This window comes from Hypomesus nipponensis, chromosome 8 (genome assembly GCF_054491055.1).
Source record: "Hypomesus nipponensis isolate SF chromosome 8, ASM5449105v1, whole genome shotgun sequence".
Classification (NCBI taxonomy): domain Eukaryota; kingdom Metazoa; phylum Chordata; class Actinopteri; order Osmeriformes; family Osmeridae; genus Hypomesus; species Hypomesus nipponensis.
This window is the reverse complement of record NC_140368.1, coordinates 4,164,175-4,177,786: the sequence shown is the minus strand read 5'-3', so window position 1 is coordinate 4,177,786 and position 13,612 is coordinate 4,164,175. Positions and strand designations below refer to the sequence as shown.

Below are 13,612 nucleotides of genomic sequence, written 5' to 3'. Positions count from 1 at the left end.
AGTGTTACCCTCTCCCTGCTGGATTCCAGCCCAGCAGGCTGTTTGTTAAAGAGTCTTTTAAACTATTTTTACAACTGTATAATTCCCACAGTATGTGACCCATCCATTGCCTAGGACACGCATCACTGAGAAAACGGTTTTCAACACCGGCGTTTGAAGCAGCCAATGTAAGAGAGTGAGAGGAAGCCAACATCTGGCTGAGATCTGCACTGGGTGTCAGGGTCTGTTACACAGCCACCTCTTCCCCTTTCCCTAGGGCAAGCACAACACTTAACAGGGTAGCTATTCGTTACAGCGGCCTGCAGCTTTCTGTGCCTCTGTCCCAGCCGCAGTCTGGAGGGTGTGAGAGAGTGTTTATGCTCAACAACTGTGCCCAGGGTCGGTAATCTCATCAGGGGCTCCCACGCATCAGACTAACTCTTGGACCCCTGTCTTTCTAGGATACGACCTGCTCATACAGGCTAAGACCTGCTCATACAGGCTAAGACCTGCTCATACAGGCTAAGATCTGCTCATACAGGCTAAGACCTGCTCATACAGGCTAAGACCTGCTCATACAGGCTAAGACCTGCTCATAGCTGGTTGTCCTGCTGATGTGGGGTTTGATGTGAAAGCATCGTTTTAATGTTGGGGTTACAGTTCAAAACACTTCACCAGGCCCCAGGCATGAAAGTAGAGACAGTCATATAATCATTCTAAAATGTCCTTGTGAGACAGGGTGATTTTTATGAATCCTAATTGTTGTTCAAATACCATCTGTTGTTTACTAAGCAGAGGGGAGAAACATGTGGATGACTGTTTGGCAAATATTTACTGTAACATATCAGAATACATCACTAGTTTGCAGTTTGACTACAAATTGTTACTAACACAAAGTATCTTGTCCTCTACTATAAAGTTGTACTTCAGAGAAAGGTGTGAAGGCGTACTGTGATGGGATGGGATTCACACTGATTAGTCTAATAGCTGTGATGCTGTTGTCATACTCCATTTGTTCACCAATGCTGCTATGAAGCCATGGTGACCATGGGAACGGAGCCTGGGGTGCAAAACACAAACCGCCCTCTGACATCATCAGCCTGCACCTGTCGCTCAGCCTCCAAGACACACTAAGCAAGGCCATGGGTCATGAAGTCTAAGAGTCAGCGCTGATAGACAAATGTTAAAGTCTCCGTTCAAGTGAAAACTCATGAGATATTTATGACTGTTTCCCCTGACTTTAATTATTCCCATGGCTAATAGATTCAGCATGTCATCCATTATGCTGATGTTTTGAGCAATGTTTGACTAACTACATTCACAAAGTGACTAATGGATACCCCTGTCTAGCAAAGCGCGCTGCTCTGACAAGATGTTGCGGCAAGGGCTAAAATATGTGTCACAAAGCCGATAACTTTTCGTGTACTTTTGACAAAATAGGACAGAGAATTAAATAAAACATCAATCTCTCATATCTTGTCATAAAATCCCTTAGCTTGCACCTTGTGCTGCATGTACGTGTCCGTAGCGCTGATGAATGCACTGACAGTGGAGGAGATGGCAGTTTGCCTGACAGTCCAGCGAGGACAAGAGGAACTCTATACCTCAACCTGATGACACGCTGAAGTGGATCCCCAAGGTCCTCCTGATGCCCCGCGCCTTCTCTTCGGAACGATGGTTTGAGGAACAGGATTACAGGAAGACAGGGAACGTTTCCATGGATTAGGGAACATTCCTGCCCCAGAAGAGGGGAAAATGTGAGAAATTCTAAACCGGGACAGAGGGGGGCACAGAGAGGTCACGGAGTGGAGTTCTTTTGGCCCATAAAAAGATAGAGGTCAAGAAAACTGTTATGGGATGAGTGAACAATAAAGTTCTGATGTCATCTAATTTACAGTCGATAAAGAGCAGAAAGGATGAGTTAAGTAGCTTCCTCCAACCTTCCCTGTGAATTTTTGCATGAACAGGCACCAACAATACAGCATGCATCCCAGCTGTGCAGTTAAGTGTAGATAATCGCTGGCTGGATCACACTATTGTGATAAAAAAAATCTAAATTTCACACAAATTATGGAGAAAACTATTCACAGCTATCATATTTACCAGGAATATTTGGAAAAATAGATTTCTTTCTCAAGCATAAGGTTATTTCACTCCTCATTTACATTTTAAAATGAAACTGTCATTTTAATTAATTTCTTTCCAGGATTCCTGTGTGCCTTATTTCAAGGTAATGATCTTCATCACACTAACGTCCTTAATTTTCCCCTAAATGACGTTTTGCTGCATGAGACTTTTACAGCCTGATGCTTTCTCCCTCCCTTTTTCCTCTCTTCCTACCACCTCATAGCCTCCTCACATCTCTGAAGGTAAAGAAGAGTAACTTAGGAAGGGAAGCCTGCTCACAGGACGGTAAAACTCACCCTGGGAATGTTCCGGGCTCGCCCCCTGCTCTACCACGCCTCAGTCATGCCAGTGCTCCAGATGTCATGGGAACGCTGAACAGCTGAGACAGATGCAACAGGGCCGCGCGTGAAAGCAGGCTGCATCTGCGGTAACTCTATCCCTCTGTGAAACGGGCGAGGGATTAGACACTTTTGATAAGGTCCTCAGACATTTCTATTACCACCGAACATCTGTGGGAGACATCCACACAGAGTTCCATCTTTAGGCTGGCCACAGGGCTGTTTGGGGGCGTAATGTGGCTATAATCAGATGATGGTAAACAAGCTAGTGGTCTGGATGCAGCTAGGGACTTTCGAGAGCTTTCTTACTCTCTATTTACTCCAGATCACTCAGTATCCTGTTCAGCACTCCACTGCATATGACCTATGCTTAGGTTACTTCTTATACGCTAGTCTATCTACATACCAGACATCCTTCCTGGTTTCATCGCATGAATTCCATCACTACTTTTTTCTAGTGTCAAATTCACCAGTGGGCTACAAGTTGCCAGAGTGAAGAAGCCAGTCTGACTGCCAACATACAGTTCTGTGAAGGTCACGGTGGTCCAAGGAAAAGGGGTGGGGACAGTTACTGAAAATACTATACTTCATGCCAAGTCTAGGACAGTTAAATTAGCAGGGTGAGGGAGAGGACATGTTTAGTTGTAGAGAGATCCACAGCAACACATCCACATAAGAAAACAAGTGTAGGCTGAGTTTGTGATGGGCCTAAGATTTTGCCTGTAGGATTGGTTGTAGCTGTTACTGTGAATGCTAAATTTAGAACGTTAAGGTAACACAAGTAACATAACGTTGTAGAACATATCTTCAGAGGAAAAGAAGCACTATCTTGAATTGAAGGCACGGGTTTGTCATACACTTGTTCAACCGTCCAAATGTCCACCGGTTCGGTGAGCGAAAATGATGACATTGAGACATCTCACCTAAGGAAAGACGCCCCGTTGGGAAGCAACAAGCGGAGCAGTGTGCACTATACTTCAGCAGAGTTCTCAGACGATGAGTACGGCACAGATGACGGCTTCGACCGAAAGCGCAAACGGATGCGCAGTGGGTCCGAGGGTAAACAACTTATCTCAAAGTCTCATCAAAAGGAAGCTCAACAGACGCAAAGAAACGCTGCCAATGCCAGAGAAAGAGCTCGGATGCGAGTTCTAAGCAAAGCATTTTCCAGACTTAAAACTAGCCTGCCTTGGGTACCAGCGGATACCAAACTTTCGAAACTGGACACGTTGCGCCTCGCTTCCAGCTACATCTCTCACCTCAGACAAATTCTGCAGGATGACCGTTTTGAAAACAGCTTCGTACACCCTGTAAACTTGGTATGAATAATCTCAGCCTCTTATGACCAATGTCATTTTTGACGTCACGGTAATTGTAATCGATTGAATGAATTGAATGTCTGACTAAAAACAGTATGCATGGGACCTCTGTGATTTAGATTTGAGGCAGTTAGATTGTAGCTATGAATAAGTCAATATCATCACAATCTTTATTTAGTTGTCATCTCTCATTGTGGGTTCTTACGATCTCTGTTCACAGACTTGGCCATTCGTTGTGTCAGGCAGATCAGAAGACAGCCAAGACGTTGATCCTTCCGCCAGACTATGCGGAGCAACAGCATAACATTGTTCTCAGCGTGGACTGTTTAACACATCCCTGTATCCCGTCTCAACTGTCAATTAGCTGTCATAGTTTACTCGACTATGATATGAGGCATGTGATTAAAACACACAGTTCCCTTCTGAATCTGTATCCCCCCTTCTTATTCAAACTTTTCCTATCTGCTTGCGTTGTTTCTCATTCTAGGACAGGGGTCTCCAACCCTGCTTCTGGAAAGCTACCTGCCTGTAGGTTTTAGCTCCAACACTAATCTAACACACCTGATTCAAATAATTATCTGGTTGATCAGGTAACTAGTGTAGAATCAGGTCAAATGAGTGTGGTTGGAGCAAAAAACCAACAGGCAGGTAGCTCTCCCGGGTTGGATACCTATGTTCTAAGGCATTGTATTGTTGTGTTGTGAATAGTGTTTTGCCATGTTTTACACTGGATGTGAAATTTTTGTACATGTTGATGTTATTTTTATAATGAAGGAAAAAAAGTGACTGGGTTTTTTCTCTAACTGCTCACATTCTTATGCTGTCCCAGCAATTCACAACAATTGTATAGTCTGTAATTGACTCTGAACCCCCACAGCCCTTCAGTAGTGCAGTTTTGTAGTCCCTCAAACAGTGTCTCTCTTCTGCTGCCATCTACTCTATGAAGAGAACAGCAACTGTATATTCTGTTCAATTTGCATATACAGAAAACATACAGTATTCATCCTTTAAGGATCAGTCCCTGGTTACCAAAGTGAGGATGTCAATCTGTAAAAGGCTACTGTAATCCTTATGGCCAGCACTTCCATCTAGTGAATGAGCTGGAGTTGGCATGACGATACAAATGTGTTTGCTCTAAAAACATAGCCAGCGAGTCGTCTGTCATGACCAAACATCTACGCTGTAAAATCACTGCACCAAAAACACGGTGTTGTAGCGACCTGCTAATCCACCAGCGGCTGGAAATTGAAATGAATGGATCAGCGATCTTGAAGAGTCGTCCATGGGGATAGAACGGTGAATCATAATGCACATGTATATTTAAAGTATTCACTGCCAAAGTAAGCACACACATAATGAGGGCAGGAGACTTGTTTAACAAGTGCACCAGCTACCCGCGAGACGAAGAAGAGCAAAGGAAGGAACTTTTCATCAGGTTGCTAGAGGTCTGCAGCTGTCAGGAGTTCTCAAGAGTTTCCCAGGCCTTGGTTCTGTGCCCTGGGGAGGGGAGAGCGGCGGGATCTGCTGGGCCTGGGCAGCTAATGAGACAGCCTTTCATGTTTGCCTCTGTTTGTTTAGGGGAGACAAATGCAGACAATGCAGAAGAAGACTGATGTGAGTCCAGGGTGCGGTGATGACGGCTGCTTGAGTTGGTCCTCATCCAACAAGCAATAACCTTTCTTCATCTGGTTTTTAAATGGTTACATTGTCAATCAACATACATTTTTATTTGACGGACGCTTTAATCCAAAGTGACGTACAACATAAGAAGGAATGCATCTGAAGACATGCAATTTTAAGTTAAATTGCAGAATGAACAATAATTTTTCACAAAACAATACTGTTACATACAATTAAGGACTCAAAAACACCTGTGACACATTAACACCATCTACTGGTGAGATGAGAGAATACGGTTAGTGACCGGTAAGTGGTTCATTGACCGAGTTTATAATCAGCCCTGTCCCAGATTTAAGATTTTCTTACTTCCAGAGAAATACTTAAATTATATCAGATTTTTCTGGTATTTTTCATCTCAGTGAATGTATTTGAATCTCTTATTGAGAAACACACACGAACACAAAGCCATGGTCACATTTCCATCAGTGGGGGGCTAAGATTACGTCTTTACATTTTTTATACACTTTTTCAGCGAGGCATGCCAATCCTGGGTACATCTTAGGATATGGGGGAGGGAGTGGCTCCACAAGGACGTGTTACAGAAAGGTTGTGACCACAGTTGAAAGTGTCGTGTTTCTGTGTTAGCAAAATATCCTAGAGCAGGACAACCAGCAGAGAGCAGTAAAGGTTTAGAATAAAACACAGACCCGGGGAAAATCTTCCTATAGATCTCTCGACTGAGGTAGTTCCCAAACTTCTCTACACTTTTGGTCACCTTTTTCCCCTCCTTTTGACTTTTCACTGAAATTGTGCAAAGTTATGAGAATAATAACCCTAAATTGGCATCCCTTCTTCTCGGTTCAAATAAATGAGCACAAGACTGCGAAATGACAAAAAAATAATATCTTATTGTCTTTTTAATTTGAATCTCAAAATGTTCTGAAAACGTTTGCCTTTAAATTTATACAGGTGGAACGCATTTGCGTTAATATAAAACTGCGTTTTCAGCCACACACCCTCATCCAAATCAAACTCTTCAGGACCCAAACATATTTCTGTGAACATTTCCATGAACAGGAAGGAACTGTGAGTCCAAAGCCAACAGTGAGGCTCACTAAGGCTGCCTTTGTAGTCCCACCAAAAGCACTAACTTTAGGCCGTCCTGCCGGCTGGATTCCAGAGTGGACCCTTTGTGGTTTCCAAGACCACTTTGAGCATGTTTGTTATTTAATATCCAGCCACTCAATATCACTAATGAGAAAAAGGGATATGTAAATGCCAAACTTTTTCAATCATGTTTGGGATAACATATACTTCCTCCATGTGAAGTCAACTCTCTGCTGCGTTCTGGATTTGTTTATCGAATGAATTCTTTCCAGGTATGTGAATTATATGACCGGTGACATTAGAGTGACCTCATTTAAAAAAAAATGAACGGGTGAATGAAAGTGAACACATTTCCATTTTGACAGTGATGCAAATACGTGTGTATGGATCCTACAACTGTACGGTTGCAGTTAAACAGCAAGTCAGTAAAGTACAACAACGCAGAGGTAACTCACCAAGCTAAACAACATAAACACCGTAGATTACGGTTTAGAGATGTACTGTTAATACGATGGGAAAAGATTCCCCAAAGGTCACTGAGCATAAATTATACCTAGGTGTACGAGTGTGTTTCTGTGTGGCTGTGTGTTGTGTCTGTGCGATGTACGCCAGCAGTATGTGCATTAATGCAAACATTTGTGTGAGTGATTTTTTTATCTGCAGTTCATGCAAGTGCACGCTTGTGTGTGTATGTGTGTGTGTGTATGTATGTTTGGAGCTGTGTGTGTGTGTGTGTGTGTACTCTATCTGGCCTGTGAGAGACTTCCTGCTACTCTGTGGAGATGACACACATCTCTGTTAGGCAGGTGATAGGGTTACAGTGCGGGAGTGGCCTGTTCTCTGGAGAGAATGGAGCCTCTTTGTGGCGGGATGAGAGGAACGCTCCGAGGGGAAGGTCGACCCAAAGAGAGAGAAGGAGGGGTGGGGGTGGGATGTGGGCTGTGGTGGGATGGAGAGGAGGAGGAGATGGAGCGAGGGGGAGGGGGAGGGTGGGGCGTGCAGATTGACAAGACAACATCCAAGCCAAGCCCTCCAGGCCTGGCCTCTCCTCTCATTGTTTGCCTGGCCGGGCGACAGCAGTATGGGGTGTCAGTGCATTGCTGGCTGGCACCGTGCGTATTGGCTGCTTCTTAGGAGTCCTGGATCCTGGTTCCTGGTTCCTGGTTTCAACGCTGACAGTCTGAGCGAAGACGGGGATGTGGGTGTTTGCTCTCAGGCCATGTGTGGTGAAGTCCTCCTCGGCCTGTTTACAGGACAGGGGCGGAGGCTTCTGGGAAGGCATCCCGTCACCACCTTCTATGAGGCTTCACACTAGTCTCACTCAATAGAGCTTGTTTATCCTCCACACATGGCTTTGTTTCACTCTTTTGTTTCTGAGTTTCAGGAGAAATGTGCATTCAGAGACCTTTTCTGTTTGTTTCAAAGCAAGGAGAAATCGGATACATTGAAATCTCTGTCACGGTTTTTAATGTGAATGTGTAGAGTCAAAAATGTGCTGTTCGGTTTCTGAGTAAAAAAAAAAAGAAAGTATTCAGTTGTCAACGTGATTTAAGAGCTGATACCGGAGCTCAATGACAAATCTCCATGAGAGTGCGTGAGAATGTATTTACAGACACACCTGCGTTCCAACTAATGTTCGAATCTTTTTTTCTTTCTTTTTTTTTTTTACACCACATTCATAATGTATATTGATATTGATTTCTAAACAAGACTGTTTTTGGGGGTCATAAGAATTTGTTTACCAGACAGATTTCACTCCAAAAACCTCTCTGGACCGACCTGAATAGATTTCACACAGCCTACTAACACCTTCTAATACCCTTTCTGTTGCTTCACATTCTCATTCATCATACATGGCATTATATGGCCATTATATTAGATGGCCAGTGCTTGACAATGATATATCTTCCTTTACAAAGGCTCCCTGTTGTTGCCATAGGCGACATCTTGCTGCTGTAAGTAGCCTGGATTTTCCCATCCCTGTCACCCGATTGGCCCAGCCCCGGTGGAGAAATGAGTCCCCACCTTGCTTAAAGGCCCAACCTGTCACCAGTCCAAAGGGATTACCTTTTCATAGCCTCCATATTGTTCTCCGGGCCACAATGGCTGCATGGGGCCCGGCCCTTTGTCATTGACTCTGTTGTGGGGGTAACAAAAGTGTAACACACCTGTGACTGTGGATTAAAACTTTTTTTTTCTCTCCTGTCTTTTCTTGTCTCTTTCTCTGTCCCCCCCCTGTTCTCCCCCCCACACACACAACCCAGCCTTCGAAGACTTTGGCTGTGTCCAACTCAGGCTCTCTTAATAAACACACAGAGAGAGATAACATTTTTAGACAGATGATCATTTTCAGCTTTATTCTTAATCCTTTGCACATAATGTGATGGATGAACACATTACTGTACAGAATCTGAATTGTGGTTGTTCAAATTCCTTGGAAAACTGCAGTATGAAAGGTCGTTTATGCCATGGAATTGAGAACGTTAATAATGTTTTACAAGGCTAGATCATTGCAAATAATTCAGTTACCTGTATGGAAAGTTTTGGTCTGAGCAAAAGCCTAAATAAAAGTCATAAAGTGTTTCTTAGTGAACCATCAGTCTTATTTTGACAACTCAACGTCACCTTTGACCTATTGGAGAACACAGGCTGTCTGAAGGTTCTGATGGACATGACCAAGCAACTCTACTCCTACCCAAACTGGCATGTTTGTCTAAGAGAGAGCTGAACTTCTCGTGACCACATCAGAAAGCTGAAAGATTTCACGGTGATCATGTAGAACTGATGTCTTAAAAATGCCAGTCAAAAGGGGGAACGTTCCCGAGATATGGTTTCATTCTTTCTTCATTGCTTTTGGAGCTGGGTGACTGCAGGTTCAAAGCAAACACAACAAAGTAAAACTGTTGACCATAATTTATTTCCCCTTCATTACTACCAATACATTACAAGATGTTAAAAAACATCTTGACTTGTGGCACTTCAACAAATTGATGATTTCCTGTTTTTTGGGAAGACTTAATGTTGATTGTTCCTATGACCTTCCTTCAGACTCCAATAACTATTATATTACAACACTGAGTCAGCGTCATGACTCATCACTTCAGCAGTAAACTATTGTGCTGACTCAAGGTGTGTGTATAAATGTGTGTGTATGTGGGCATGTGGGTGTGTATGAGCCTGCAAGCGTGCAATACTGATAGAAGCTCGTCTCTTATTTACACCTGAGCATCAATAACTAAACAAGTAGTTACTCAGAGTGACTCGTGAGTCTCTTCTATCAAACCCTGTTTCCAGGTAGCTGAAGTGGCCGGTGCCTCACTCAGTAGGCACGCCCCAAGGTCACCATCATCTCCCCGACACAGTGCTGACAGTGACAGTGGGCCAGTTAACACTGCATGATGGATCACCTGTGTGTGTGTGTGTGTGTGAGCACGTGCCTTCTCCTCCTCAGAGAGTGACTTAGCCTGATGGTGGATCAGATGGCACCTTAATGACTCTGTGTTCTCCAGACGGTATGTCCTGGTCAGGCCGGTATGAGCAGAAGGTTCTGTGGTGGACAGGGAGAGACGTGTAGAGGAGGAACCCTCTACTCTCTAACACACACGCACACACACCCACATGCACACACAAACACACACCTAGATAGGCTCACGCAAGTTCTAATAACAGTATTTCCAGATTATGGCAGAAAGAAAAATTTAAGCCGCTAAAGTACACCGTATTCAACATCCAGCAAATTTGTAAGTATAATTACTTTAAACACATGTTTTACTTATTGTGTCAATAGTACATGAACAATTCAAATATAATTCAAAATAGTTCCATAAAACTTGAATAAAAGTATGTGGCAGATGTAGAAAACCTCCAGCTCTTCCATCTTCATTAGGATAATCCTGGGTGTCTGTCAAATAGATTGATCAGTTGAATGAACATCTGTATTTACTGTGTGTTGTGTGTGGTGTCTGTTCTCTGAGTGTGTGTCTGTCTGTCTGTTCTCTGAGTGTGCGTCTATGTGAATGGGAACAGTAGAAGGGCCTCATAATCACTGTGACCAGGAGACAGGCGGACAGGAGGGATGGACGTAGACCTTTGACCTGCTTGACCCGGACCAACCTCCTTCCTCCCCCTCCCCTAAAACACACACATACACACAAACACACAAACACACACACACACACACTACAACCCACCCACACACACCTAGCTCAGAGCCCTAAAAAGCCCTCTCAGACCCCCCTCTCCCGTCAGTCAGATCAAAGCGTGCGGGGGTTGAGAGGGAGCTGACCCATGGGAGGGCCCGAGGACCCTTCTGTTTGGCCAGTCGATGGTGTGGAAAGAGACAAACAGGCAGCTCCAAGGACGCCCCAGAAGGCTCGCCGTTGGACCTCTAAAGCCGTGGAGGATTCCCAAGGCCATGCATGACAGAGAGGGTTGTGTTATGTCAGCGCATACACACGCACTCACACACACACACACACACACGTATGCACATGCACACATGCACACATCACACATTCATCAAACAGACAGTCTTCGTCCATCATCTTTGTGCCTGTGACTGTCTGGAGATCAGCTCTCTGATGACTGGCTGTGATGACTGTGTGTGAGCACAGAGGTGCAGGATAGAGGCTCTGTAGAGGGACATATCCCCAAACTCCCTTCATAATCAAGATATATTCATAAAAAGCTCATGTCTGATCATCTGATTACTCACTTTATCCCATCTCAATTAGATATAATCACTTTTGCAGAATACAAAGTCGTTTTTAATATAATGTATTAGGTTGGAGCAACAGTCAATTACAATGCCAATGAATATTTAAAAATATTTTTCCATATGCTGTGTAGCTATGATATTAGAATCATTTGCATGCATATTGCAAAATATTGGAAGCCTATATTGAATTGCTATATTAAAAAGCCCTTATGAGTCCCAGTTGAACCACCCTACACACTGCATGACTGGAGAACCATAAAGAAACACAAGCAGTGTTCTCATAAGAGATGCCCAGCTCGGGATACCTGATGCTATAAACATTCTTGTCCTCATCATCCACACTGGAGTTCTAGACCTCATAGTTCTCGCCTCTGCTGATCCCTCCGGTGTGTGTCAAACAGCCAGAACACCTCTCATTCACTTCACCACATCTCACTTCCCTCTCCTCCTCGCCGTTTACAAGGTGACAGAACTCTCTCAGTGTCCATGTGCAGCTGGCATCCCAGTAAACGAGGCCCTACCATGCAATCTATCTGCATGGTGCTCATGTTATCTCCTGAGAGAGCCTTTAAAGCTGGATGTGTTTTCCACACGGCCCAGTCCAGTGTAATCAGCCCAGCTCAGCTGTGGCCTTTATGCCCACCACCCTGTCTCTCTCTGTGGGAATAAGACTGGAGCTGCAGTTCCCAACCAGAATACCATTCTGCTACCCACCATGATGTACCATAGAGGATCAAAATTCGACATCTCACTATATATTTATTCTGTTCTACTCTGTTCTATTATATTTTTTATTCTCACAAATCCAGTGGTTAATGGATACTGTGTGTTTGATCATATTGACAGAGATCAAAGAGAAGAGTTCCACCCCACTAATGATCGATGTCAATCTGAGGAGCTCTACTCCTGTTGTCGAATTTGTGAAAAAACCAACACCCTTGTGAGTGCTTGTGAAAAAAGACAGGTGAGATAAGGAAGGGCTCCGGGATAATCAAAAACACCCAACTCTGTGTTCATGTGATCCTGGGAGGCTGGTCCTGCCTGTGTCGGGTCCTCTCTGGCTTGCAGAGCTGTGAGAAGGTGAGACACCCCGATAAGATCGTCCAGGGTGACCTTTTCCCTCCTCTCCTCCCACTTCACTGTCGCTCCCCTCGCCCCTGACGCTGTCTCTTGGCACAGTTGGCGCAGGGTGGCACCCAAGAGACAGCCGGCTGGCAGATAGGGTTACTGCTGCGCTCTGGCTCACATGTTTAAACAATTTCCTCCCTCCTCTGTGAAATTATGCAAATATTTTTGCCCAGTTTCCTTGAGTCTGGAGCACCAATTAAAACTGTCTGTTTGGGTTTTATGACGACTGCTGAAGGGGACCTGCAGACTGGTCTTCTGGGACGTGTGTGGCCTCGGGCCTGACCCGGGGACAGAGGTGAGACACACAGACACATCCAGGAGAGGAGCGGCACAGGAGGAGGAGAAAGGAGCAGGAAGAGGAAGAGAAGGGGAGGGGAGGAGAAGAAGAAGCAGAAGAAACAGGAGGAAGTGGATGAGGACTAGTTGGTGAAGGAGCAGAAGGAGTTGTATGTGGACAAGCAGGGAAAGGGTATGATACAGAGTTTAAAAGGAACAGTGAGAAGGGAGATGAGGGATGAAAATGAGAACAGTAAAAGGGAGAGAAGAGAACGGCGGGCAATGGAGGGAAGGAATGAAGAAGTGACTGTAACGGAGGACACCGTTGAGAGGAGAAAGAAGGGTAAAAAGAAGCCAAGGGAATATAAATAGAGTCGTGTGACTTGGTTTTGATTTCATGGAAACCTCCTGCCTCTATATAGTGAAAACTCTGGTCTCAGTGATGGTCATTAAAACATGGTGGGCGTCATCACAGTGGGAGGATAGAGCATTATCAGTCTGACTGACTGATGGTGGACACTGCTCAACTCAGCAGTAGGTAGAGTCATATCATTTGTTACAGCCGTGTAAAACTCTGGACAATAGCAGGACATTAAAACAGAACCAGGCACACTGCTGGGAAAACAGTTCTTCTTCTTCTGTGATTCTAATCAGACCATTGTTAAACCTCTCTCTCTTTTTCTCTCTCTCTCTTTCTCTCTCACACACGCACACATACTCTATCTCTATCACACTCTATCACAATCTCTCTTTTAGATATCTCTCTCTCTCTCTCTGTCTCTTTCTATCTCTCTCAAAAATGGTCTTTTCTCTACTGTGTCTTAAATGATAACTACAAGTCCTTCAAAGTCCAACACATGGTGAACCTGATAGCTCTGAAAAGCCTATGAAGAACCATTCGTGGCTAAACCCCACTGGAAGCCCGTCCACGCAGTGAAGATCGACTGGCTCCAGAAATTCCCCATCACGTTGAAGAATTTGATCCACGGATTGTGCTGTCT

General features: G+C 44.4%; 1 protein-coding gene and 1 long non-coding RNA gene across 2 annotated transcripts; one reads left to right on the top strand and one right to left on the bottom strand.

Annotated features, from left to right (window-relative positions):
- Positions 1 to 1,214: 1,214 nt before the first annotated feature.
- LOC146274790 (uncharacterized) lies at positions 1,215 to 4,086 on the bottom strand. Its single transcript, XR_014766291.1, has 3 exons — positions 3,969 to 4,086; positions 2,403 to 2,547; positions 1,215 to 1,746 (listed from the first exon to the last, which is right to left on the bottom strand). It is a non-coding gene; the product is annotated as an uncharacterized LOC146274790 (long non-coding RNA).
- On the top strand, positions 3,098 to 4,122 carry msc (musculin (activated B-cell factor-1)). The gene is made up of 2 exons (XM_084702882.1): positions 3,098 to 3,763; positions 3,984 to 4,122. The coding sequence occupies exons 1-2, from the start codon at positions 3,320 to 3,322 to the stop codon at positions 4,065 to 4,067; spliced, it is 528 nt and encodes a 175-aa protein (XP_084559008.1). The 5' UTR covers positions 3,098 to 3,319; the 3' UTR covers positions 4,068 to 4,122.
- The last annotated feature ends 9,490 nt before the right edge of the window (positions 4,123 to 13,612 follow it).

What these genes read in the sequence shown, in the direction of transcription:
- msc (XM_084702882.1), top strand. Translation starts at nt 3,320, where the DNA reads ATGTCCACCGGTTCGGTGAGCGAAAATGATGACATTGAGACATCTCAC. An exon ending in TCGTACACCCTGTAAACTTG is followed by an intron (nt 3,764 to 3,983) that starts GTATGAATAATC and finishes CTCTGTTCACAG; the next exon opens with ACTTGGCCATTCGTTGTGTC.